The sequence below is a fragment of the Paramisgurnus dabryanus genome, chromosome 14 (genome assembly GCF_030506205.2).
Source record: "Paramisgurnus dabryanus chromosome 14, PD_genome_1.1, whole genome shotgun sequence".
NCBI lineage: Eukaryota > Metazoa > Chordata > Actinopteri > Cypriniformes > Cobitidae > Paramisgurnus > Paramisgurnus dabryanus.
In genome coordinates, this window is record NC_133350.1 from 31,171,829 (window position 1) to 31,195,587 (window position 23,759).

General features: G+C 35.4%; 2 protein-coding genes across 2 annotated transcripts; both read left to right on the forward strand.

Moving 5' to 3' along the window:
• The first annotated feature begins 611 nt into the window (after positions 1 to 611).
• On the forward strand, positions 612 to 12,475 carry pip4k2cb (phosphatidylinositol-5-phosphate 4-kinase, type II, gamma b). Its single transcript, XM_065242142.1, has 9 exons — positions 612 to 1,064; positions 1,148 to 1,245; positions 1,477 to 1,573; positions 5,587 to 5,733; positions 6,902 to 7,048; positions 8,193 to 8,306; positions 11,019 to 11,280; positions 11,877 to 11,980; positions 12,265 to 12,475. Exons 1-9 carry the CDS (start codon positions 909 to 911, stop codon positions 12,346 to 12,348), a joined length of 1,209 nt encoding a protein of 402 aa, XP_065098214.1. The 5' UTR covers positions 612 to 908; the 3' UTR covers positions 12,349 to 12,475.
• A 2,808-nt stretch (positions 12,476 to 15,283) lies between these two features.
• ube2v1 (ubiquitin-conjugating enzyme E2 variant 1) lies at positions 15,284 to 23,516 on the forward strand. The gene is made up of 4 exons (XM_065242006.1): positions 15,284 to 15,365; positions 20,838 to 20,986; positions 22,715 to 22,840; positions 23,027 to 23,516. Exons 1-4 carry the CDS (start codon positions 15,344 to 15,346, stop codon positions 23,171 to 23,173), a joined length of 444 nt encoding a protein of 147 aa, XP_065098078.1. The 5' UTR covers positions 15,284 to 15,343; the 3' UTR covers positions 23,174 to 23,516.
• Positions 23,517 to 23,759: the final 243 nt, after the last annotated feature.

Here is a 23,759-nt window from a genome sequence, read left to right on the forward strand (position 1 = left end):
TTCTCATAATTCTCCAACCTACCTGCCTCTGTTTTTTCTATACAATACTTTTATTCATTCATAATTCCTCACATTTCCAAAATATTACATCCTATTGTATAACCCTGAATCTAATGCGCTCTCTTCTGCTTTTCTATTTTCTTCGTCTTCATCTTACAAAGGTACCTGTTAACTAGTCCCATTTGGCTGCAATGTTGTCCTGTTTTCATGTATTGCTACATAGTGAGGTTTTTTTGACAATTAAAAATTGAAGAAATACCTCAAAATATCAGGATTGGAAAATAGAATTTAACAGAAACCTGTTGTATAAGTTTATTATTTTCCCAAATCAGTGCTTTATACTCCAGTCCAGTTGGTGGCGGTTTTCTGTTGGCTTGGCTTTATTTCTATTTATTGTGTTTGATCAGCAAATAAAAGACATCAACCTGTAAACCAATCATTGTGTTTCTTTGGATAATTAAATAAAAAAGCCCTTATTGAATATGTCTAAAACTGTATGGTAAGTAATGGTAATAATCTTATTTCAGAACAGTCACTTCAGGAACAACAGACAGACATTTGACTGTGTCAACACAAAAAAACTAGGGCAGGTCAGAATAGACTGGATGATCTCTTGTGTGGCACGTTGCTCTTTCAACAGCTTTGAACTCAGGCTGAAGTCTTTACTGGGAAAATAACAAGACTTTTTGTCTTTTGTCCCTTTGCTTGGGATTTAGGTTTAATTTTCAAGAGAAACTAAATTCATCTGAGTGGATTTCACAATGGATGGTCAAATGTGACAGGATCATTTAAACAGCGTTATTTGAAACAAGGGTACTGCATACTGGCAATGTGTTCACAAGACGTTCATCATTTCTAAGGTGACAAGTTGTTTTTGTTGTTAGATTATCTGATTAAGTTTGGCAAGTATGTCCTCCCCATACAAGACGGGGGCTGTTTCAAGCCCAGAGAAAAGACTTTCTCGGACAAAAAGCAAGAAAAAACATTTTGTGCATCAGAAGGTGGAGGTTTTCAGAGCCAGCGATCCCATCCTGACTGTGTTTATGTGGGGCATCAATCACACGGTATGTGTCTGTTTGTTTTTTTATTATCAAATATTAAACATTGTTTTGAGGCTTTTTTTAAACCTTGTATTTAACATTCACAGATAAATGACCTCTTTCAAGTGTCAATGCCACTGATGCTACTTCCAGATGATTTCAAAGCCAGCACTAAGATGAAAGTCAACAACCACTTATTCAACAAGTACGCTTTATCTATCTAGGCTTGAAGTGCTTTTCTAAACTATATAATCTTGTCTGGTATTCAGAGACATATGAGCCCTTCTGGCTTATTTGAAAATAGAAAAGAGCTGAACAACTCCATTATTGGATTTTATTTCACATCTATTAATTAAAACAAGTTTTGTTAACATTAGTTAAAACAACAGTTTTATTTGTTTTTGTTTTAATGTATTTATCTTAACATTTTAAATAGGGAAACTCTTCCTGGACATTTTAAGTTTAAGGAGTATTGCCCACTAGTTTTCCGGAATTTAAGAGAGAGATTCGGAGTTGAAGATCAGGAATATCAGGTGGGAAATATTTATATAGGAATGTTACGAGATGGGAATGTATTAAACTGTGCATTTCTTAAACTAGCAATTTTCTTGTTTATGATAGGCTATGAAGTGATCTTTTTTTATTTAATTGTGTATATAGCAAAATACCAGTGGCATATGCAAACAAATAATACCAGACCTTTTCTGAGAATTCATTTGACTTTTCTTAGACATTTGTAAAATATTTTTATTGCATAGTTCATCACATTAACTATAGACATGCTCAACAACTTCGAACAATATGAAATGTTGAATACTCCATCTTGTCTTAATTTTGAACAATTGTTTTATAATTTGAGAACAAATTGTTTGTGTAATGCTTTGCAAAGTTTATAAATAATTGCTTCTTGGTTTAATATTTGTTGTATAAGGCAAAAACATAAGGTAGACAGGAATATGTTTAAGCACTTAAATATATAAACAGAGTGATATCCTTATCATTGATATAAGCATAGTTCTCAACAAAATATATATATATATATTGTAAACCCCCCAAAATACATAACTTGCACAACATATTTTGCACAGTGCTGTTAGGAATTCTGTAGAAAACATTGCAACTCCTTTGCATTATTTGCATACAGGAGATCAGGTCTATACACGTGGGTACCTGACACGTGTTCAGCTAGATTTGAAGTTGTGGCATTCATTTGTTTTTATGTTTGCATGAGGCACTTTGCCAATGTGTTCTGGACATATGGACATCAACATGATCTTCTTTCAAATATAGTTTTAAACATTTACTGTACGTGTAGCATGAAAACTGAATGCACACTAAGCATAAAACACATGGAAAAGGCTGTTTAAAGTAGGTTTACAGTTTAGTTAGTTTGTCTATCAAATCAGATTTGTGCCAGAGTGTTGCCCAAGTTTTTATTTACACTCTACAAATTTATATTTGCCATGAAAGCACTTGAATAAGAATTTGAATAAGGTATGCAAAAAGTACTTGAATAAGAATGGGTTTTTGAATATGTTTAGCATGACACCAGGCAGTTTAAATGGAGATGACATTTGAAACCTTTAAAGCCTTTTGATGTGATTGTATTATCTATGAGTTATAAATAAAAGGCATCAATCAGGCATTAACACACCATACAAAATAAACAAATGAATGTGTTGTTGAGTCTATAAGCATTTTAAAAGAGATAACTAAGTTTATTCACAACTATCTCTAGTGATGTGCGGTGAACTTAAGAAATGAGGAGGCAGATTTCTACCCATTTCATTTGTGTACATAACGAATATCTCTGAAAAGTGTGTCTTGTCCCATCTTGTACTACAGTTGTTTTGTTAATGCTATAATACAAACACTTGCAACTCTCTTTTAGTTTTCTGTTTTCAAGTGAAATGACACTAGCACTGTTTTTCCAAATATTTAGAATAGATGTATTATTATATAAGAATATATTTAATATTAAGTGCACACAAAACACTTTGTATTTGACCTACACTATAAAATGGTACTTATAAACTTTGTGAAAGACTTGTAGAATAATATACGGTATACGGTTGTTTAATTGATTGGTAATGATGAAGATAACATGTAAAATATATAGAGTTATGAAAATATGTATATAATCATGCACTAAATGTGACAGACAGATTTTAAGAGATCAGCTTATCAATGTGACAGGTGCTGTAAGGTTTCAAGTAGCTCTTTTCAATTTCCAGATGTTCATTTTCAGCAGGGCCGTGCAGAGACAATTGGAGAGGCAGGTGCTCAAAAAATAAAAAGGGCACTTTGCTCGCTGACACGCAAGCACACAACTGAAACAAATAATAAAGTAATACAGAATAGAAAGATGATTTTAAGTCTAACGTTTTCCTTTATTTTCCTTGCAAATAGAGTGAGAGAGAAAAATCTATATAGACTAAGTTTTATATCTATATATTTATGCATTTGGCAGCCACTTTTATCCAAAACGACTTACAGTGCATTTCATTTTGTGTTTGTGTGTGTCAACAGTATATGCAGTTTTGAAATTATATGATATTATTGCATTGTGACATTAAGATATTATAACGTTTACAGTCTTGTGTTTTTGTTGTCATATTTGAAATATAATTCTATTCTATTCTAATCCTGTTCGAAATTTGTATACAAAGAGAGTAGCCTATAGTTTTGAATCGTGTTTGTGTTGTGTTTTTGCACACTTTGATGCCTTGATGACACGGCAATAAAATAATGACATTCATCTCTCCTTTCATTCATTACTTTCTTTATTTTCAGGTAAACTAAAACTGGTTGCAAAGCTGGAGAGTTTTTGACTGAGTTAATAATTTAGCACGAGTATGGCTATATTACCCAACATCAGCTCACATTGTCTTTTATCAAAGGCGAGTCCAGGAATCGTTAATTCAATATGATACAAAAATTAAACGAGTTTTTTTTACCGTATTCATCGGATCTTGCTCCTCCAACAAACTCCGCGTGACAGGTGGATGACATTAGAACAGCGCGAGAGCGATTTGAAATCAAACTCCTCCGTATGATTTCCCGAATATTTCTCGCGGTACTTTGATGTCATATGCGTTTCGGTTCTTGCATTGCTGCGTGAAGTTGAGCACACCTAAAAACTCGAGACAGCTACCTGTATGAACTCCCGGCAGAGAACGTCCCTGCCTTTGCCTCATCCATTGTTTTTATATGGGAAGAATGTTTTATTTTCAGCGTGAGAAATGCAAGGTGTGGCGTCACTGGCGTGTAAACTGGCTGAAATGCGTGTGTCTCCCGCCGAATGCGTGAGACTTGAGAGCCCTGTTTGCATCTAACGTTGTAGAGATGTTAATACACACAGACAGCAATAAACAAAAGCTGTGCATGCTCTCCTCACGTTGTTCTTGTAAAATAATAATAATATAACAAGCATATCGCTTCGGTTCAATGCCGGCTCGAGGGGGATCCTCCCTGTACTGCGCAGTGCGCACCGTGTCGTGCACGTGTGGGCACTGCCTGCTACTAGCGCTGTGAGGTAGCTAGTGATGATCGTCCCTAAAGAGATTGTCCAATGAAAGGTCAATACGTCATCATGTGACTAATTTTATTTGCGTCTAAATTATTTTTTATTAATTTTACTAATAGTTAGATTGGGCAGGCCTTCACAAAAGGCCATTTAATTACAAAAAAATGCCTTGTCAAAAAGGGCACTTTGGTCATCCAGGGGTAAAGGGGCAGGTGCTTGGGCACCCGCCGCCCCCCCCCCCCTCTGCACTTGCCTGATTTTCAGTGAATACAGTTTGTGACAATAGTATGATTAAGATCTGATTTAGAAAAGCTTTTGGGTAAAAATAACCAGTCAGTCAGTGGATGTGGGCGGAGCTTTGTTTTTGTGATGTCACATTAACAAGAGAATAAAAACAGGATGTAAAAAGAGACTGCTGTGGTTTAATGGGGATAAAAAAGAATAAGTAAGTGGATTTTTTTCATTGTAGGGTAGTTGTGTTCACACACTGCCAACACACATTTATGTAACACCTTGATTTTGCATAATATGTGCCCTTTAAGAATTGACATTTGTCTCTTTATACTTCCCTTGCTAGTCTGGCTGTCTTGTCAGTATCTCTTATGTGTAAATAAAGATATATATATATTAAGCAGAGATCTTAGATAAACCGAGAAGAACAGTATATTTATTTGTTGTGACTAGTCTACTGCAAATCCCAGAAGAAGAAGGAAATGAGTCTGTTTGGGCTCCATTTAAGTTCACTGTAAGTCATCCACTTGCAAACCTTCCCTAAACCCTCCCCATTACCAGTTTGAAGTGCGTTTAACTTCGATAAGTGGACGAGGGAAGTTTATTTGGACAGACCCCCATCCCTTGACTTTGACAGATTAACCAGGTCTGTTTCACATGTACTCATCAAGCATCATTTTTTAAGTAAAAACTACAAAATTGTCATTTAAATGAGTAAACAAAGTATAATTTGTATTTTAGAAGAACAGATTTTTACAATTCTACATTGTCCAAATATTGTATCTTCAGGTCTCTTTAACACGTCGTCCGCCAGGGAAGGATGTTGATGATCAAGATACAGGATTGCTGCTGACATTTGACCACAAACTCATTGTCAAGAAAATCTCCAATGAGGAGGTGGAGGACATACACAACATCCTTTCCAAATACCACCAGGTAAATCAAGGGTTTGTTGTTCTGTTAAAAAGTTATATAAGGTGTCACTGGGGTGGTACCCTTTCTAAATTTCTACCTTTGTATTTAAAGAGTTTACCTTAAAAGTACATATTGGTACCACAAAGGTACATATCCACTAGGGGTGTCACAATAAATCGATTGTGCGGTGCATCGCAATGCAGGCATGGCCGATTCTGCATCGACGCAGTAATAGCCCATGATGGATTATCTACCTGGTTCATATCAGGACCTTTTTGAAGGTTCTGCTCCAGTGACAGCTTTTGTACTGTTCTTTGATCGTGTACAGTTAGGAACGTTTTTGAGATAATTTTTTTGTCATACTGGTTCACATCCTGATACCATTCAGTAAATGAAGTCTCAGGACCATCAAATGATTGTCCAATCACTAAATTCAGCATGATTCAATTTAGTCATTGTAAAATGTTTCATCTAAAAGACTGCAGCAGAAAATAAAAACTGGTTGCTATATAGTAGGCAAAAGGTGATTAGTATCTCTTTCCATAGCTAAGAAAACGTTTTTTATTTTTATTTTTTCATTTAAACATTAAAACATTTGCAGTTGTGTGTTGGATCTGTGGTAACATTGCATGAGTTTAAATCAAAACTTAAGACCCACTTTTTTTCCCTGGCCTTCAATTGTGTTTTTAACTATGCCATGTTTGGTCTTCTTTGTGCTGTGGTCCACTCCAGGAAATTTTATTTCTGTGGTTCATGAAAGGTTATTACATGAACAAAATCAATAGTTTAGTTGTTTTATTGATGTTCTGTTTTAATTGATTGTAGAGCACCTTGGTCATCGACAGTTGTTTTAATTTGTGCTATATAAGTATATAAAAGTTGAAAGTTTGAATATAGAAATAGTGCATGAACTTGTCATGAATAGCATAGTTTCAAATAAGTTGGTCTTGGGAGAAATAGGTTCCATGTGCTCTTCATTTTAACTTATTGCTGAAAAGAATGATTTAACACAAAACTAATTGTTTATTTTGTAAGTTTTTATTTGTACAGCATTTAAATGTTGAAAATTACTATTATTTGTGTGAGAAAATTGCCAGTTCAATTGTGAGATTTTTTTTGCAAAAGACATCTTTGGACAGACAGACCTGTGCTTTTCCCCTGTCTAACATATCTTCTATTCTTTCCTCAGCATATTGTAACGTGCCGTGGTAACACACTTCTTCCCCAGTTTCTTGGTATGTACCGTGTCACTGTGGAAAATGAAGACACGTACCTTATAGTCACACGGAATATGTTCAGTCACCGGCTTACTGTCCACAGGAAATATGACTTCAAGGTAGATCAAGTTTTTTTTTTTTAAGTCCTCTGTAGAGGAGCAAAGAAGTTTTTCACTTTGACTTTGTAATGCCCTCTTGCACTTCCAAAACAATCTTGTCATGGTTCAATCAAATTACTTTGCATTTTATCTAATCTGTCCTTTTTGGACACCTAAGTACCATTTCAAGTATTTATCATTTACATTTATTCATTTGGCAGACACATTCAACCAAAGTGATCTGTAAAGCAATTGATAAAAAATTAGCTCAAGATTATTTCTTTGACTCATTGTGACTCATTAAATCACGATGCCTTGTAAAGCTCTTGATGAAATGCCACGCATTTGATGAGTGGTTCTGGATGAAAAGAAGTTAGGGTGGCTATTCGTGCCAGTTCCGCCGGACACGTCCCGAACATGTTTTCGGGTTCGTTCTCCGGAAGTCGCGTTGGTCGACCGCATCAAGGTTTAATATTTCGGGTTTGATTAAAAAAAAGCAACCGTTACATTTCAAGGTAAGAATGAAACTACAATGATTGTACTGTATGTCTTAAAATAAATAAATCTTAATTTTCTAATGTATTTTAACTGAAATGTGAGAACCTCGATGACGTATATGCGGTCGAGCAACGCGAGTAGTAATACAGGGCAAGAAGTTGCCCTGTATTACTACAGGCCATGGGTCAAACATTGTAGCAGCACGCAGAACAAGGAAGGACATTTGTCACCCCCTCCTGAAGCTTGTAAACTTGATAGACAGTTAGTATCGCAGTGGAATCACCCTCTAATTTCCTCGGGCCACCAGTTAACATAAAAGGCAGAAAAACTATGTAAGAAAGTTTTCTCTGCCAACCCTTATGAAAAGAAATCATGTTTTTTTTTGTGTGGAAAAAGTGTAGTAATCGTCTTGTTGTTGTTGTTGTTTTTGGTGTATTGATTACTATTAGCAAATCCTTGGTTTTACTACAGTAACCATGGTTTAATTATGACTTTTGAAAAAAAAACATGGTCTTTTTGTGGTTAAGAAGCATGGTTTTACTACAGTAACCATTTTTTAACTGTAGTAAAACCATAGATCATTTTGTAAGGTAAGCATTATTGTGAATGGTTGTTACTTTCTCAAAAAAAAAAAAAATGTAATTAAAATGCAATTTTATGAACCCAGGTGAAGGATATGCTTACTTCCACGGATGTACACTTCATAAACAACATGCAGCGGGTGTACATTAGTGAGGATGAGAAAATTATGTTTTTGGATAAACTTAACAGGGACATAGAGGTGAGATGGTTTACAAATACAACAAACTATTATATTAAATTATTTACATTTACATTTAATGATGATTTTTTTTTTTTTGAAAATGTAAGGGTTTGTTGTCATGTCTTTCATTTTAAGAAATGTATTACATTGACTTTGAAGACTTTTGTGTTACCCGACTCTGATGCAGGTGTGTCTTGTTAGCCTTGTTTTGTCAGTTTATATGAAGAGCTCAGATGCAAAACCCGCTAAGTCATCTGGAATGATTTCTTGTTAATAAGCACACAGCAAAATCCCCAGTGTTAAATTAACACTGCTCGGTGTTTATATAATCCACACCAAGATTGGTGTTAAAAAAACACTAAATCAGTGTTAAAGTTAATAAGATAATGAAGTGATTGAGTCATTAATGGTGAACACCTGCTGGTCATTCCGTGTCAAATCAACAAAATTTTGGAATTGTTCCTGTCTTAAAATTTTTATTTTGTTGACTCTTTTTCTGGAGAAAGTAATACTAAAATGAGGAAGAAATTAAAGCCAAAATATTAAATGCAATAGATAAAATGCCTAGCGTTTAATGAACACTATCATCATCTCTGTTTTAAAACTAAAATGACAACTTGCTTGCAGAGTTACATGGATGATAGGTTTAACTTCTAAAGAACTGCTGTAAATCTGGTTAATAAAGTAAGTCACCATTGTGCCGATTAGTGTTTCCTTTAGTTGGGTACTTGGGTCTTGAAGTTTAGTGTTAGTTTTCTTCTGCTCATTGTGGCAGTGTGTTTATAAAACACATCTGTTAAAGCAGAGCAAGATGAGAGAAATGAAGCCTATAACTGTTATTATGTTAATTAGTATGAAAGTATAAGTCTTGGGATTCAATGATATCATAAAGTAATCACTGAACATAAGTGTTTAATTTATGTTCTGCCAACCCTGTGAGGCTCCCATGAAATCCAACAGTGCTGTAAAAGTCCACATACCCTGAAGAGTTAAATATTGTTTACCCAAATCTTATCTGTGGTTTCAGTCAGACACACTGAGACATCAACAATCAGCCTATAAAACACAATCATGGTGACAATCAACAACAAAACGTCATGCCGCAATGCATGCTGGGTACCAGGATTGTAAAACTCATTCATAAATCCCATCATTCATTGCAACATGACAAAAATTTTGCAACTTTCTGACCATTAACTGTCACCATAATTGAGATTTGTATCAGAAATCATGAAGTCTCTCTTAAGCAAAAAACAACAACAACAAAAAAACATTGAAGCATGACGGCAGTCTTATTCAATACAATGTCATTTGCATAGAGCTTTTTTATATGCCTTTTTCTTCATAATTAAATTGTGATCAAATGTTTCAATGATTTGTAGGGTAGAATAAAATAAAAAAAAAACAATCTGAAAAGGCCTGGAAGAGCTTCCCTCTACATGAAGCAATGAACAAGTGGTCTTACTAAAACATTGTTGCTATTGCTAAAAGAGCAGAGTTAGTGAAGGTCAAGGGACAAATGCCTAACTAAAGGAAACACTAATCACAGTAATGGTGACTTCAAATGAACTCATAACAAACACAAACTTAAGATTTAATGTGATACATTTTGTGATAAATGTCTATTTGAATTGTGAGACATCACGTCAGAAAGAAGATTTGTCTACTAAATCACGCATGTGGATGCTGGAATAGTTGAGCACTTGTATTTTGTTCTGACAGCTGTTAAGAAGTTAAACTTATCCATTTAAAAAATAAATCTGCAAGTTATCATTTTATTTTTCAAACAGAGATGCTGATAGAGAGGCAAACGTTAAAGATTGCAGCTTTTGGAGGCATACACCCAACAGTATTCATCTATTGCATTTAATAATTTGACTTTCTTTTTTATTTTAGTATTTTCTCCAGAAAACGAGTCATCAAAATAAAAATTTAGAGACAGGAAAATGTCCAAAATGTAATTGATTTGAATGACCAGCAGGTGTTCACCATTAATGTCTTAATCATCACTTCATTATCTCATTAACTTTAACACTGATTCAGAGTTATATTTTTAACACCAGTCTTTTTTAACACCGATTCTGGTGTGGATTATATAAACACCAAAAAGTGTTGATTTAACACTGATAGAGTTAATTTAACACTGGGGATTTTTCTGTGCATGTTTTTCAGACTCTTAATGGATTCTACCTAAAAAAAACAGTATTTCTGAATGGCCTGAGTGCGGAAAAAAGAGGATTTGATGCGAAAGTATTTGATAAATGATGTGTCGAGAGAATTTGGTTCCAATCATCGTTTTTGAAGAAGGTGGTGTTTAGCAGGTTATGCATCTGAACATTTTATATTTGTATCATGTTGTTTCCCATTATCTTTTGTCAACTTTTAATTCCCTGCTTCAGAGTAATCTGGACCCAAGTGCAGTTTATTAAACAAAGTAAACCAGAAGAATCTAACTGTGCTCTGTGTAAGTTCTGTTGTCGGTTTGTTGGCAAATGGGTTGCATGGAATTATTTTATGATGCTTTTGAAGCTTGAAAAGAGGCAATCACAATCCACTGCTATTGTGAGGATAAAGCCCAAACTATAAATCGTAAACATCCCGAGGTTTGATTTACACAAGGGTTCAGTAGATAATGGAGATGTTTTAATTTTTGGGTGAATTAGCCATTAGGTTTGGTAGAAAGCCTTCTGTGGAAAGTCACATTTGGAAGTAATCAACTATTTGTGTTAGTTTCTTGTTCACCTGGGGATCATGGATTACAGTCTGCTGCTTGGGATTCATGATGTTGGGAGATCGGAGCATGAGGAAGATGAAGGAATGAAAGACTCTTCAAGTGAAGGAGAGAATTCAGAGAATGATCAATCACCTCCATCTGTGGGGTCTTTCGGCACCTCACCTGAGGGCACTGGAGGGTACATGAGCATCTTTAAACCTCGTGGTCCAGGAGAGTTTGACCCTTCTGTTGATGTGTATGCCATCCAGAGTGCAGCCGGTGAGAAACGTTCAAGTCAAGTTTGATAAATAGATTTTATTTGTGGTCAACATAAGTTTTAAAGGGAACCTTTTTATTTTATAAGAAATAGTACAAGGCCAGCATAAACAATGCTCAGTACAGTTTACAGAAAATTACAAAGATGCACAAAATTTGTGTTGACAAGTATCACTGTAAATCTGTCCTGTTATGTTTTCAGTGAATGTAAGCCTCTGGACAGATATTTCAGTCATGCAGGACAGGTCTAATCTAACAATTAAACCTGACATTAACTGTACCATAACTTATGTTTCTTTTGCTTAAATGGTGCAAAAATACAGATTTTCGTTGTTTTAGCTATTGCGCATGCTCACAGGTTGTCCCTGTATGTCCCACAGTGACCCTGCATTGTAACCCTATTCAAAGTAATAGGAATGTTCAATCAAAACAAATAAATGTGTGGAGATGTGAATTCCCAACCCACTGAATTTGTACAAACACTTGTGAATTTTCTGTCTACTTTCAAATAAATTTAATTTATTGTAATTTATTGTAATTGTTTACAACACAGAGAGTATGTTTAGAACATTCAAATTATAATTTTTTACCTGTTTTAGGTGCCCCGCAGCGAGAGATTTACTTCATGGGTCTTATAGATATTTTGACTCTATATGATACTAAGAAAAAAGCACCACATACAGCAAAAACAGTCAAGCACGGAGTAAGTAACACTATTTAAATCAAGTTTTTGTTGTGTAACACTTTGGTCAAATTTGGTCTGCTAACAATAAAATGTAACAAGCTAACATATTTTCATAAAAAGGAGCGTTACACACAATCTTATCAGATCTAAATAATGTCCATGGAGTGTTATACATAGGGCATGTTATGTTATACATATAACCTTACTACTATTTATAATTATTATGAGTTATTACATGTCACCTATTTTTCTTTTGTTTACATTTTAATTCTATTTTGGATTATTACCTTTCAAATTTAAAGGCTGGAGCTGAAATATCTACAATTCATCCTGAACAAAATGCCAAACTGTTTCAAGATTTCATCGCAAACATCTTTGCCTACTGAAACTCCTTCATGTGTAGTGGAAATAAATATGATTTTTTTTATTGTTTCTTTTTTATGTTTTTTCAATTACTATTTATTATTCATTAAATATTTTTTTTTATTTTTTTTAGAAATGTGCTTTGCTTATACTGATTCACATTAAGAATGACTGTATGACTTTTACATGTAATTCTGGTCAAATTAATGGTTTTAATAGTTTGGTCCTCATGTGACATTTTCCATTCTTATACATTAAATAAGTGAAAAAAGTGAGGTTAAAGTGACATGAAGTCTTTCTTACACTCAAAATGTTACCTCTGCATTTAACCTATCCAAGTGAGTAGTGAACACACAAGGAGCAGTGGGCAGCTTTCACTACTTGGGATAATGTGCTCTGCTCAACACCACAGTCGCATGCTGGCCGTAAGATTCAAACCAGCGATATTTGGGTAACAAGCTCAACTCTCTAACCTTTAGGCCACAAGTGAAATGCCTATATGATTTGAAATGTTTTTGATAGACTGACCATTTGAATTGGGTTGAGAATTCAAATTAGGTGGGGAGGATGGATGGATGACATGATTTGATGTGCAGCCATGTGTTCCTATTGGCTACAGCCTGTGAACTTCTTTTTAGTTCTTTTATCTGAAATAAAATATCTAATCTCAGTTAAAATAAATGGTTGAAATGGTCAGAGGTTCAAATGAGTAAATAAAGAATACAATAAACACATTTTGTAAAGGTGACATAGAATGTAAAACTAGGCGGATAATAAGAGTAGTGTTTCCTTCTTATGCAAACCAGATGCATGCAAAAGTCTACTGAAAAACAGGTCAATCTCAGCATAACACCAACTGTGACGTTACACCCCCAACATTGACTTACTCATGAAATGAAGTACATTGTTGTTAAAATGCTAAAAACAAAGTTGTGTAGCTAGTATATGCTAGTCAATGCTATATTCTAGCGTTTAGGCTGAAGATTATTATTCAAGACCCTTTCAAATAAGGTAATAATAGACCATTATATTGTAAAGGCTATAGGGTAAACGCGTTTCTGGATAATTTTTGCACCCAATAAAGCGACATACCTTCTCTTAAGATATCAGAGAACAATTTAACAGATTATTTCAATGCATTCTTTGGCACCTTTAAAAAAGTTTAACATATAAGAATGTATATAAGATTTAGCTTGCCTGTCTGCCATGGCAATTCTTTAGGCATATCCACTGACCCCCGTCATCTGCCCTCACTCACCGGATTACATCTCCCATCATCCTTTGCACCCCGTCATCCGCCATCATATTGATCATTTTCTTCACCTGTGCACAATTATCTGGACTCAATATCATAGAGACATGGGGAGGGTTCATTTTACTCAGGCATCCAATCAGTCTTCCAGGATCCTCACAAAGCTATTAAGCCATGCCCCTAGCAACCACTGTTGAGCACCCTAGCAACCATGACAAAAACAGTGCCTTTTTTAAATCTGAATTTTATAGAGACGTGGTGGTTGGTTGACAAGCAGCCTACGGAGTATCATCCCTGGCCACTGTCAAGCCATTCCCTAGCAACCAAAGACAGTACCCTAGCAACCGATTGGAGTATAATCACTGGTAGATGCCAAGTAACTCCTTAGCAACCAAACAGAGATACCCAAGCAAATGATTAAAAAAGCCTACATCTCTGCATTATAACATCGTAGGGGTTGGTTAATTTCACTTGTTGCTTGGAACAAGTATCACTGGTGGATACAAATTTACTCCCTAGCGACCAGAAGCACCCTAGCAAATGTTTAGCAAAACCTATATCTTTGCAGCAGTGTATCGTAGATACCTCGTTAACATTATTGTACCAGTTTGTTTCCAAAATATTGCCGCGACAAGCACAACTTCACATTTTCTTCAGAAAAGTTTTTATAGCAATTTCTTGACATTCAGTTATTACTGGTTCAGATGAACTTTGTGAAAATTTCCAATCTTTTTTCCTACAAAAAATTGAGAACATCTATCAATCGTTTTCTTCTACTGCCACATCCCCCTCAACTCCATATTTGATAGATTGTCCGATAGAGACCTTTTCACTCACCAATGCACCTGAGGTTGAAAAACTGATTATTAAATCAAATTCTTCCTCCTGTATACTTAATCCTATTCCAACATACCTTCTAAAAACTATTCTGCCCACACTTATTCAACCTATTACTCACATTATAAACTGATCTCTAGCCACTGCCTATGTTCCGCTTAATCTAAAAGTAGCGTCCATCACTCCAATTCTCAAGAAGCCTGGCCTCGATAACACCATTCAGAACAATTATAGACCAATCTCAAATCTCGTTTTTGGTATGACCAGCATGGGATGCTGGTGCTAATGCTGGTTTAGCTGGTGCTAATGCTGGTTTGTTGCTGGTTTAGCTGGTGCTAATGCTGGTGCTGGTTTGATGCTGGTTTAGCTGGTGTTCACTAGCAAACCAGCACCAAAACACAACATATGCTGGTCTTGCTGGTATGCTGTTTTTTTCAGCAGGGAACTTCAAGTTTTTAACATAGCCTATTTAAGTCTTAAATATGTTTGCTTAACAATTTGAAGTCATGCCTAGTGGTCGTTTGTGAAAACGCTTATTTATACACAAATTTCAACATAAATAATAAGATTTAAAAAATATATAATACTGTTTTTGTGACAAACAACTTGAATGACTCCTTCTTCATAACACAACAATCGTTCAATTGTCGCCACCTGCTGGAGTAAATATGTCATATAAGAAATGAATGCTGGGAATTGCTCACTTTTTTGGTCATTTATTCCTTATATAGTATCTAAAATGTAATTCGCCATATAGGAAGTAGATAAAATATCAAGTTTCGGAAACAGCCCAATAAACGCACTAAACTAAACTTTAACACTGTATGTCTTGAGGACTATATTGATTGTTTGAATGCATCATTCTTGAGGTCACTATTGGCGCGCGCCAGTCTACAGGAACGTGCGCGTCCCCGCTGCTGAGTAACAAGATGGCGGCCGCCGCCGGATCAGGTAAATTATTAAAGCAGCTTTTGTGTCAATTAAACAAATATCTTTTTCGCCTAAAAATGGGGAATATAATAAAACGTCGTAAATACATTCAGTCACTCTTTTAGTATTTTTGTCGGTGTTTCGTTGGTTCGACATTATTGTGGGTGTGTTTGCACAGCATTAGCCTGTACAACCTGTGCAGATTTATTGTGTTTAAACTCGAGTTTGTGTTTCTCTTTATATTTTTTAAATAGTACGACTCGCAAATATTTTAAAAGACCCATGACTCAAATACTGTGGTAACATAGACGAAAGAAGAGTTTTTTTAGTAAGACGTATTCACCCAGTTTGTTAGCCATATAGCTTAACCAAATGCAGAGTCATGATAGAGACACAACAATAAACGGGCTGTGTCTTAAACCTAATAAGCCGGCCTTTAAGACAACTTTATAGGCGCGTTCCAGTTATCTGACTTGACTAAGATTATTAATGCACTTTAAAGAGGTTGAGAGAAAGGTTGCTGCATTTTAAGAAATTGTTTAGTACCAGAAAACGTGGTCTGTGTTGGTAGTTAAATAGGTTTCAGGAAATAATCGTCATAAATAATGACACAATGAAATTTTGCTTAAAATTGTTAAGTATGCACGTTAGGTTATTGCTGAGGTTGAAAGGCCAATTACATATATGTGAGATTGTGCCAGGGGGCCCCAGTTTTATACATTTTATAAAATACATATGTAATTAATAGTTTATCATAAATTCTGTGTAATTAAACCTAAAAAAAGGGGACTTACCAACAGCACTACATTGTATAATTTAATGTTTTGTTTAATTCAAATTTTAATTTCTAGATTGTTTTATGTTTTATAAATACATTTTCATTGGGTGGCCATGAAGGCATGCACTGTACTCAAGTGGGGCCACACGCTGAAAAGGTTTGAGAACCACTTCCTTAACCCACTCACACAAGTCCTAACATGGATATCTTTTGCAGTTTATATGATATTGTTATGCATGTTGAGCTAGTGTCCTTGATGCACTTCAGACATTCAGGAAGTCCCAACTGTGATAGATTCTTGTTATTTTACAGATTAAAAACCACAGTAAGAAGTGGTTTTATGTAGTGGTGTAAATTGGACAGTTCATTACGATGCGATACAATATCGATTTTCTCCACCAATGATGCAATACTTGTCGATACATCGAACACTTTTTTGATGCAATTACCATTCGATCCGATTCGGTTACTTTATTGATATTTTTATATTACATGCCTAGTTAAGCAGTTACATTTTTACTCGTTAAGCAGTTAAATTTTTACTTAAAAATGCAACCAAAATTTATAACATGATTGTTTAATTAAACTCTTTAAAAAATGGCACAATCTCTTTCCCAATTGAAACATTTTCAACAACTAACTAACAAAAATACACTTTTTTTAAAATAAAGAAAAATGAATAATGAGGGGCAAAATGTCACATAAAATCAAGCTTATGATGGCAACAGTCAAAGTCTTTTAGTATTTTGTGCCAAAATGTGCAATACATCGTAAATATATTCATATATGAATTCTGTGGCCTTTATGCCGATAGAGATATATCTCCGGCAAGATCATATCGGCCGATAAAATCGGCAAAATGATAAATCGGTCGGGCTCTAATCTAAACTCTGTCTGGGAAACCGCCCCTTAAAAGGTTACGAATAGTTAAGAGTTTTAGCAAAGAGACTGACGCACATCGCTTGTGTGTGCTCTGACATTTGTAAGATGATCAGCCATCATAAAGAATGTGAAACATGTTTGTTTGATATCTAATTATCAGTTTCTAAAGATTTTAATAGGTTCAAATTGATTTTGATACAAAATTAAAGCATCATCATTTTATTTGCATATCATTTGCTGCATCATTTAGCAAGTTATCACAGTATTGTGCCGCCCTGACAACGTATAATGCTTAGGAAAAGAAACCATGGTTTTATTATAGTAAAAGTTTAGGAGCCGTGATTTAATGGTTTGATTACCATTTGTATAACCACAGTTTAATATCATGGTTATGATTACTGTAGTCATGGTTAATTATGGTCACACTGTTCTTCTACTGAAAAAAGGGAAGATAAGGGGGTCTTGCAGCAATCATAAATTATTCCACATGACTATAGTAAATAAAATTTTAGCTACTGTTTCAGGCATTTCATTTGAAACATATTTATCAAAAGTAATGTCTCTTATGTCTTTCACAAGCTTGTTTAACCAGTGTCCATGCAACCATATTGCATTTGTGTCGTCTTACGAAACATTCCTGCTCTACTGATAGTTTTCATGTGACATCACACATTTAGGGAAACGCCCTGCTGGGGGCAAGATAGCCTTATCTGCTGTTGTCTGGAGGTTAAGAAGTGAGTGATTTCTTTTGTTAAGCCTAAATCCTAAATAGTTGTTGTGCAATAAAATGCCTTAACCGACGAGGAGACAAGCCAGGGCTATGCTACAGAATGCTGTCAGGGAAGAAAACCCAGAAAAGAGGAATTTGTGAATTTTGTGACACATTATGCGCCTCTGTCCCCAGTGAGGGGAAACAACGGCAGCCATCAATATACACTAGTATTTACAGTGACCACTTTATCAAAGGTAACCTCACATAAGTTGAGGTTTCATTCAGTTTTCACGTTTTGAGGCAACCAATTACAGTGATTTTTACATTAATTTCTAAAGTTAGCTAAAGGGTTGTCATGTGAAAATGCAAAAGTGATGTCAGGGGTCTAGACTAACTTTTTAATTAGTACGACTGCCCCTGACTGAAAGGAGCACCAGCTGAAATTTTAAGGGCACACTTTAAATTAGCCTGAAATGCATTATTCACATTTTTTATTCACAAATAAGTATAACTGACAAATATTTAGATAATAAATAGACTTAACTTTACATGCATGTCATTACACACAGTTGATCAAACTTTTAGAATAGGAAGTTATGAACCAAAGAATTACACAACCTCCTTGACTAATTCTAGACATAAGATTAGATATCCCAGAAGACAAAAAAGGAAACATATCAGCAAAATGTATAATTATTTCTTCTATTCATAGGTCATTTTAAATATCCATTGCTTGAAACAGAAGGAATGTGCTGCCTGTCTATAGATAGCCCAATGTAAACCGCCGCTTTCTTGCCCTCCAACAACCCTTGTGGGTCACATTACTAAAAACTATTAACAGAGAAGTGAGATTTGACTGGTTTTGTTTTAGGAAATAAGCTTGAACTAGGCATGTCATAATTATTAAATAATCGTCAGATCACAGTTATGTAAACCTAACCATGATCTTCCATGATAATCACAATTATTGCACACCTTAGAAAACCGAAGGGGATTTTTGGGTAAATTGAGTTGTATCAGCTTTGTGTTTATCAGTATCTCGGTCGGGACAGTATTTTACTCATTTATTTATTTATTTGTTCGTTTTTTACTTATTTATGACAAGTCAAGGGCAACCGCAAACTTCTTAAAACTGATGTCATTAAGTCCAGAGGCTCTAAAATTTCCCTGAGGCCAGAGAGTGGGAACAACAAACTCGCTGGTTTTACATGTTTATGGTTACATGTGCGACAATTACATAAACTCAAATGTGCTCGTTTCGGAAAGTGTTTCGCTCATTGAATACAGTGGTGAATCAGGAGCATTAATTAAAGTGGGCTATATGTTAGTGTGTTCTTAAGCATGGGCTGCGGTGGCTTAGTGGTTCATGTAGGTTGTCTACAAACCAGAAGGATGGTGGTTCAATCCCCGGATCCATGTGACCAAAGGCGCGACAGACACATTTACTGTAGGGGTGTAGCGATTCATCGATTATATTTTTAACGGTATGATGCATTGATGCCACAGATAAAATATCGATACAAGGTACCTTTATTTTTGACACACTTTGTGTTCTCCTTTCTTGATGTAACGTCTATCTATGCATTTCTGCCATAGCGTGCATTTTTGTTTTATTTTCATCTGCTAGTGTCAGCAAGTAAATGCGATGCAGCAACAAATTGTGTCGAAAAGAAGAGCGTGTGTTTAGCACAGCAGGTGATTTTGTTCCTGCAAAATGCAGTGTCCTCTTTCCTTTCCTTTTGCATTTGTTTGATTGTTAGATCTGAAGTTGTGTGACAGTGAAATACAGCTTTATTTTTTATATAAATAAATTTTTCAACTTAATTCATTAACTACCTCACTCAGTGATTGTCACTCTTGCACATTTTGGTACAAAATACTGAAAACTTTCGCCGTCATAAGCTTGATTTTATGTGACATTTTGCCCTCATTATGAATTTCTCTTTATTTAAAAAAGTTTTTTGTGAGTTTGTTGTAAAAGTTTGTTTCATTTTCTAAGAGTTTAATTAAACGTTAAATGTAAATACTTCGGTTGCATTTGTAAGTTATTAAAAATGTAACTGCTTAACTAGGCACGTAATATCAACGTAATAATAAATTAATCAAATTGAATCGTTAAATCGTAATTGCAGCAAATAATGATTTGATGTATCGGCATATATTGTATTGTTGGTGGAGAAAATCGATACTGTATCGCATCAGAACTGTCTGATTTACATCCCTAACCCCTCGTTCAGACAGCCAATGACAAGCAGTAGCAGAGCGACGCGATCTCATTCATTTCAATGGAAACCTGGCGACTTCCGGCGACACGAGCGACAGTGACCGTTGGCGACCGTATGGGCGTGTCCGGCGACGCGAGAAAGTTAAGAAAAGTTTAACTTTATGCAAATGTCGAGCGACTTTCGGGAGCGACTACCAATGAGAACAAAGCAGTGGAGTTCATGTCACCCTTCTCTCGTCAGTTACTGGCGTGGATGGTACTCATTTGTTTATGACAAGCAGATTTAGAAACGCCTCATTGAAAGAGACAAGCGACACACAGCGATAACGTCGCTGGCTGTCTGAACGAGGGGTAATTCATAGCATGACATCCACGCGCGTCAGCATCTCTCGCATGTAGCTGAACCAATGTGCACATCTGTCAACTGCAACTAAAACATTAAATCAGCAGTTCAAGTGTAACTTTTTTTAAGTGTAAATGCAAACACAGTTAGTAATCAGTGTAACAGGGTTTAGCTCCAGCTCTAATCAAGCACACCTTAATAAGCTAATCAAGGTCTGAAAAGTCACCTGAAAACTACAGGTAGAAAACTACCTGGGAAGTTTTAACTAAGTTGAAGTGTTTCTTTCAAAATCATTTTTAAAAGTTTTAAATACTACTTATCATTGGCAAGTTAATGATTGGATGAATCATTATTAATATAAAATTAATATAAAAAAACTAATCAATAGATGAATCAACAAAAAATTTGCTATATAGTCCAGTCCTAATTTAATGCATATCTTGCATGATTAACTGCTGACCTGAGGACTTTTACCTTTGGGTAAACATCTGATCTTTCAGATTGGTATTATGAACGTTATTATAGTAGCAAATGTTTTTGTTTGTTTCTCCCAGGCGTAAAAGTTCCCCGTAACTTCAGGCTATTGGAAGAGCTTGAAGAGGGTCAGAAAGGTGTTGGCGATGGGACAGTGAGCTGGGGTCTGGAGGATGATGAGGACATGACACTCACACGCTGGAGAGGAATGATCATTGGACCCCCAAGGGTCAGTAGCCTAATTCTTTCCATCATTCTTTTGAGACTATTAAAACTAGAAAGATGTAAGCAGCTATGTTGGTTTATCAAGGTTATGCACAATTAAATCAAGGGGTGTTTGACTGCTTAGAAGAAAGCCCAATTCTTTGAGATGGGTTTGGGTTACAGATTCAGACTATAAAGCGCGCTGTTAGCTGCACGTCCACTGCCCATTGAATTTGTGAGAGTTTTTGATGCTATATTGGCCTTAAATACACATATGCGTCAAAATTCCCGTCTTTGCACGTATCTTCCTTAACGCGACCATTTAGGTAGCTGAAATGGAAATGCACGTATAACAGTAGATTAGATTCGTACTTTGGTCTTAAAGGGGAAGTTACATAATTTTGCTCCTGTCTGTCACTCATGTTATTCAAACAGCATTAAGAGAAAATCTCTTGCTGCTCTTACATTAATCCCTTTTCTACCGTTAATAAGATATACTTTGTAGATGGGTCATTCTATAGAACATCCACTTTTGGCATTGCAAGATGTCTTAAAATGTATTTCTTTTTCTAACATTTAAACTTAGACTGCATTATTAGATTACTCTTTTACTTTATAAGTATACATAAATGACAACTTAATGATTTTTTATTTTTGTGTGCATGTACTTCAAGACTGAATAGACCTTTTTTTGTCACTGGTGTTACCTTACTACTTTAGCAATATTAAAGGTGTTTATGAAGGTGTTAAAGCTGTATTCTTAAGTGTAGCAGAATTCATTGAATTAAAAAAATATCATCATGTCACATGTGAAAGATTTTATTTTATGTGAAAGGAAAAAAACACAATATCACCAGTGACACAACAAATCACCAGTCACCAGTGTTACTGATCTTCACTGGTGTTACCCATAAGGAAGATGACACCAGTGGCAGTAACACCCGTGACAATTTTCATGAAACTGCATTTTACAAGTATCAGACCACATGTTGTCAATCATTGTATATTTACTAAATTAAGTAGTTTAATCCATTTGTATTCTATTTTTTTTGCAATTCCGAAACAAAAAGGAAGTCATACCAGTGACTTAATCTAAAAGCTTCATATGAAATAATATGATAAATGAGAAGATTTCTGATAACTGAAAAGAGACAGTGGACTTATATGGGCGCCTCTTCATAAATCTGCAGGAAATTGACAGGAGGAAGTCAAGTGATGTCATCAGTGTTATTTTGATTTCAAAATAAGAGCTTTTTTGTTAAACGGTAACACCAGTGACACAACTCCAGGGGACCACTACTTTCATTATACATTTTATAATATTTATTTAGAATTTTGTCTTTTAATGTAATTTACATCATATATTTGATAATATGGAAGAAAACACTGTTTTTGATCTCAAAATTAAGCATTTTCCCTCTGTACATGACTGTGGGGAAAAGCACTTGATGCTTGGAATTCTAATTCATTAATAAAAATCAAATATTGCTACATTGATGGCTCAAGAAGGTGTAATTGTTCAAATAACACATTGTTTCATTTTAAAATATAAAAACATTGTAACCCTTAAGGGTGTTTTAAGTGTAATATTTCTGTAAAGGCTAGGGACAGAAAAATGGACATTTCCGTAGAATGAGCCATACATGAATATGAGCACTCAACTAATCCCTTTATTATGTATGCAGTTTTATTGATGACATTTGTTTCTTGTAACCATTTTTTTTGATGATTTTTTGTTGTTGGATTTTTGCAGACAATATATGAGAACCGGATGTACAGCCTCAGGGTGGAATGTGGACCAAGATACCCGGAAACGCCCCCTTTTGTTCGTTTTGTGACAAAGATCAATTTGAATGGAGTGCATAACTCAAATGGCGTGGTAAGGATGCTGGGTAACGTAAAACAAGAAATTTATGTTCATGATTATGTCAAGTTCACATTTCCTCATTTTTAATTGGATAATGAACACAAGAGGTAACACAAGACTCTATAGGCCCAAAGAAGTAACGAAACCACTGTCATTGGCTATTGTGTTGGCTAATTTGTTATCTGAACATTCAATTAGGTTGACATGAGAGCTGTGTCTTCACTGGCCAAGTGGCAGAATTCCTACAGCATCCGCGTGGTCCTGCAGGAGCTGCGACGACTCATGATGTGCAAAGAAAACATGAAGCTACCGCAGCCACCTGAGGGACAAATCTACAGCAACTGAGCTCCAAGCTTTTCCTCCATCCTGCTCTCTTCTCTACCTTCATTAAAACACTTTCACACACATAGACACACACACACACTCACACACACACACACACACATTCCTCCTCTTTTCTTGGACTCATGAAGTTTTCTGCCAGTACTGCTCTCTATTCCTGACCACTCCCCCTACGCTGCAGCAGCCAATGAGCAGTCCCGCCTCAGGTGCTCCCATTGGACAGAAACGATGGATGTTGTGGTGTGCACAGCAGAATACTGTACATCTTCCTAATCTTTTTTTAATGTTTGTTTGTTATACGTACATGCAAATTGTAAAAATAACATAAATGATCTTATTGAGTGTACATTTGTGTGCCTTGTGTGTTTTTCTAAAGTAAAACAACCATTCTTTGAGAAGCGATCTGCATGAAAATGTAATTTGCACACATGTGACATGCTATGTGATGGCAGTCAGGTGCTAAATCTTAATCTTTTTAATGACAGGATCATAAATACTAGAAACAATCAAATGGTTTAAGTTTTCACCAGTTAAGGTTGACCCTGGAATCTGTGGTATCTCATCTTCTGCAGGTCATGTACTGACAAAA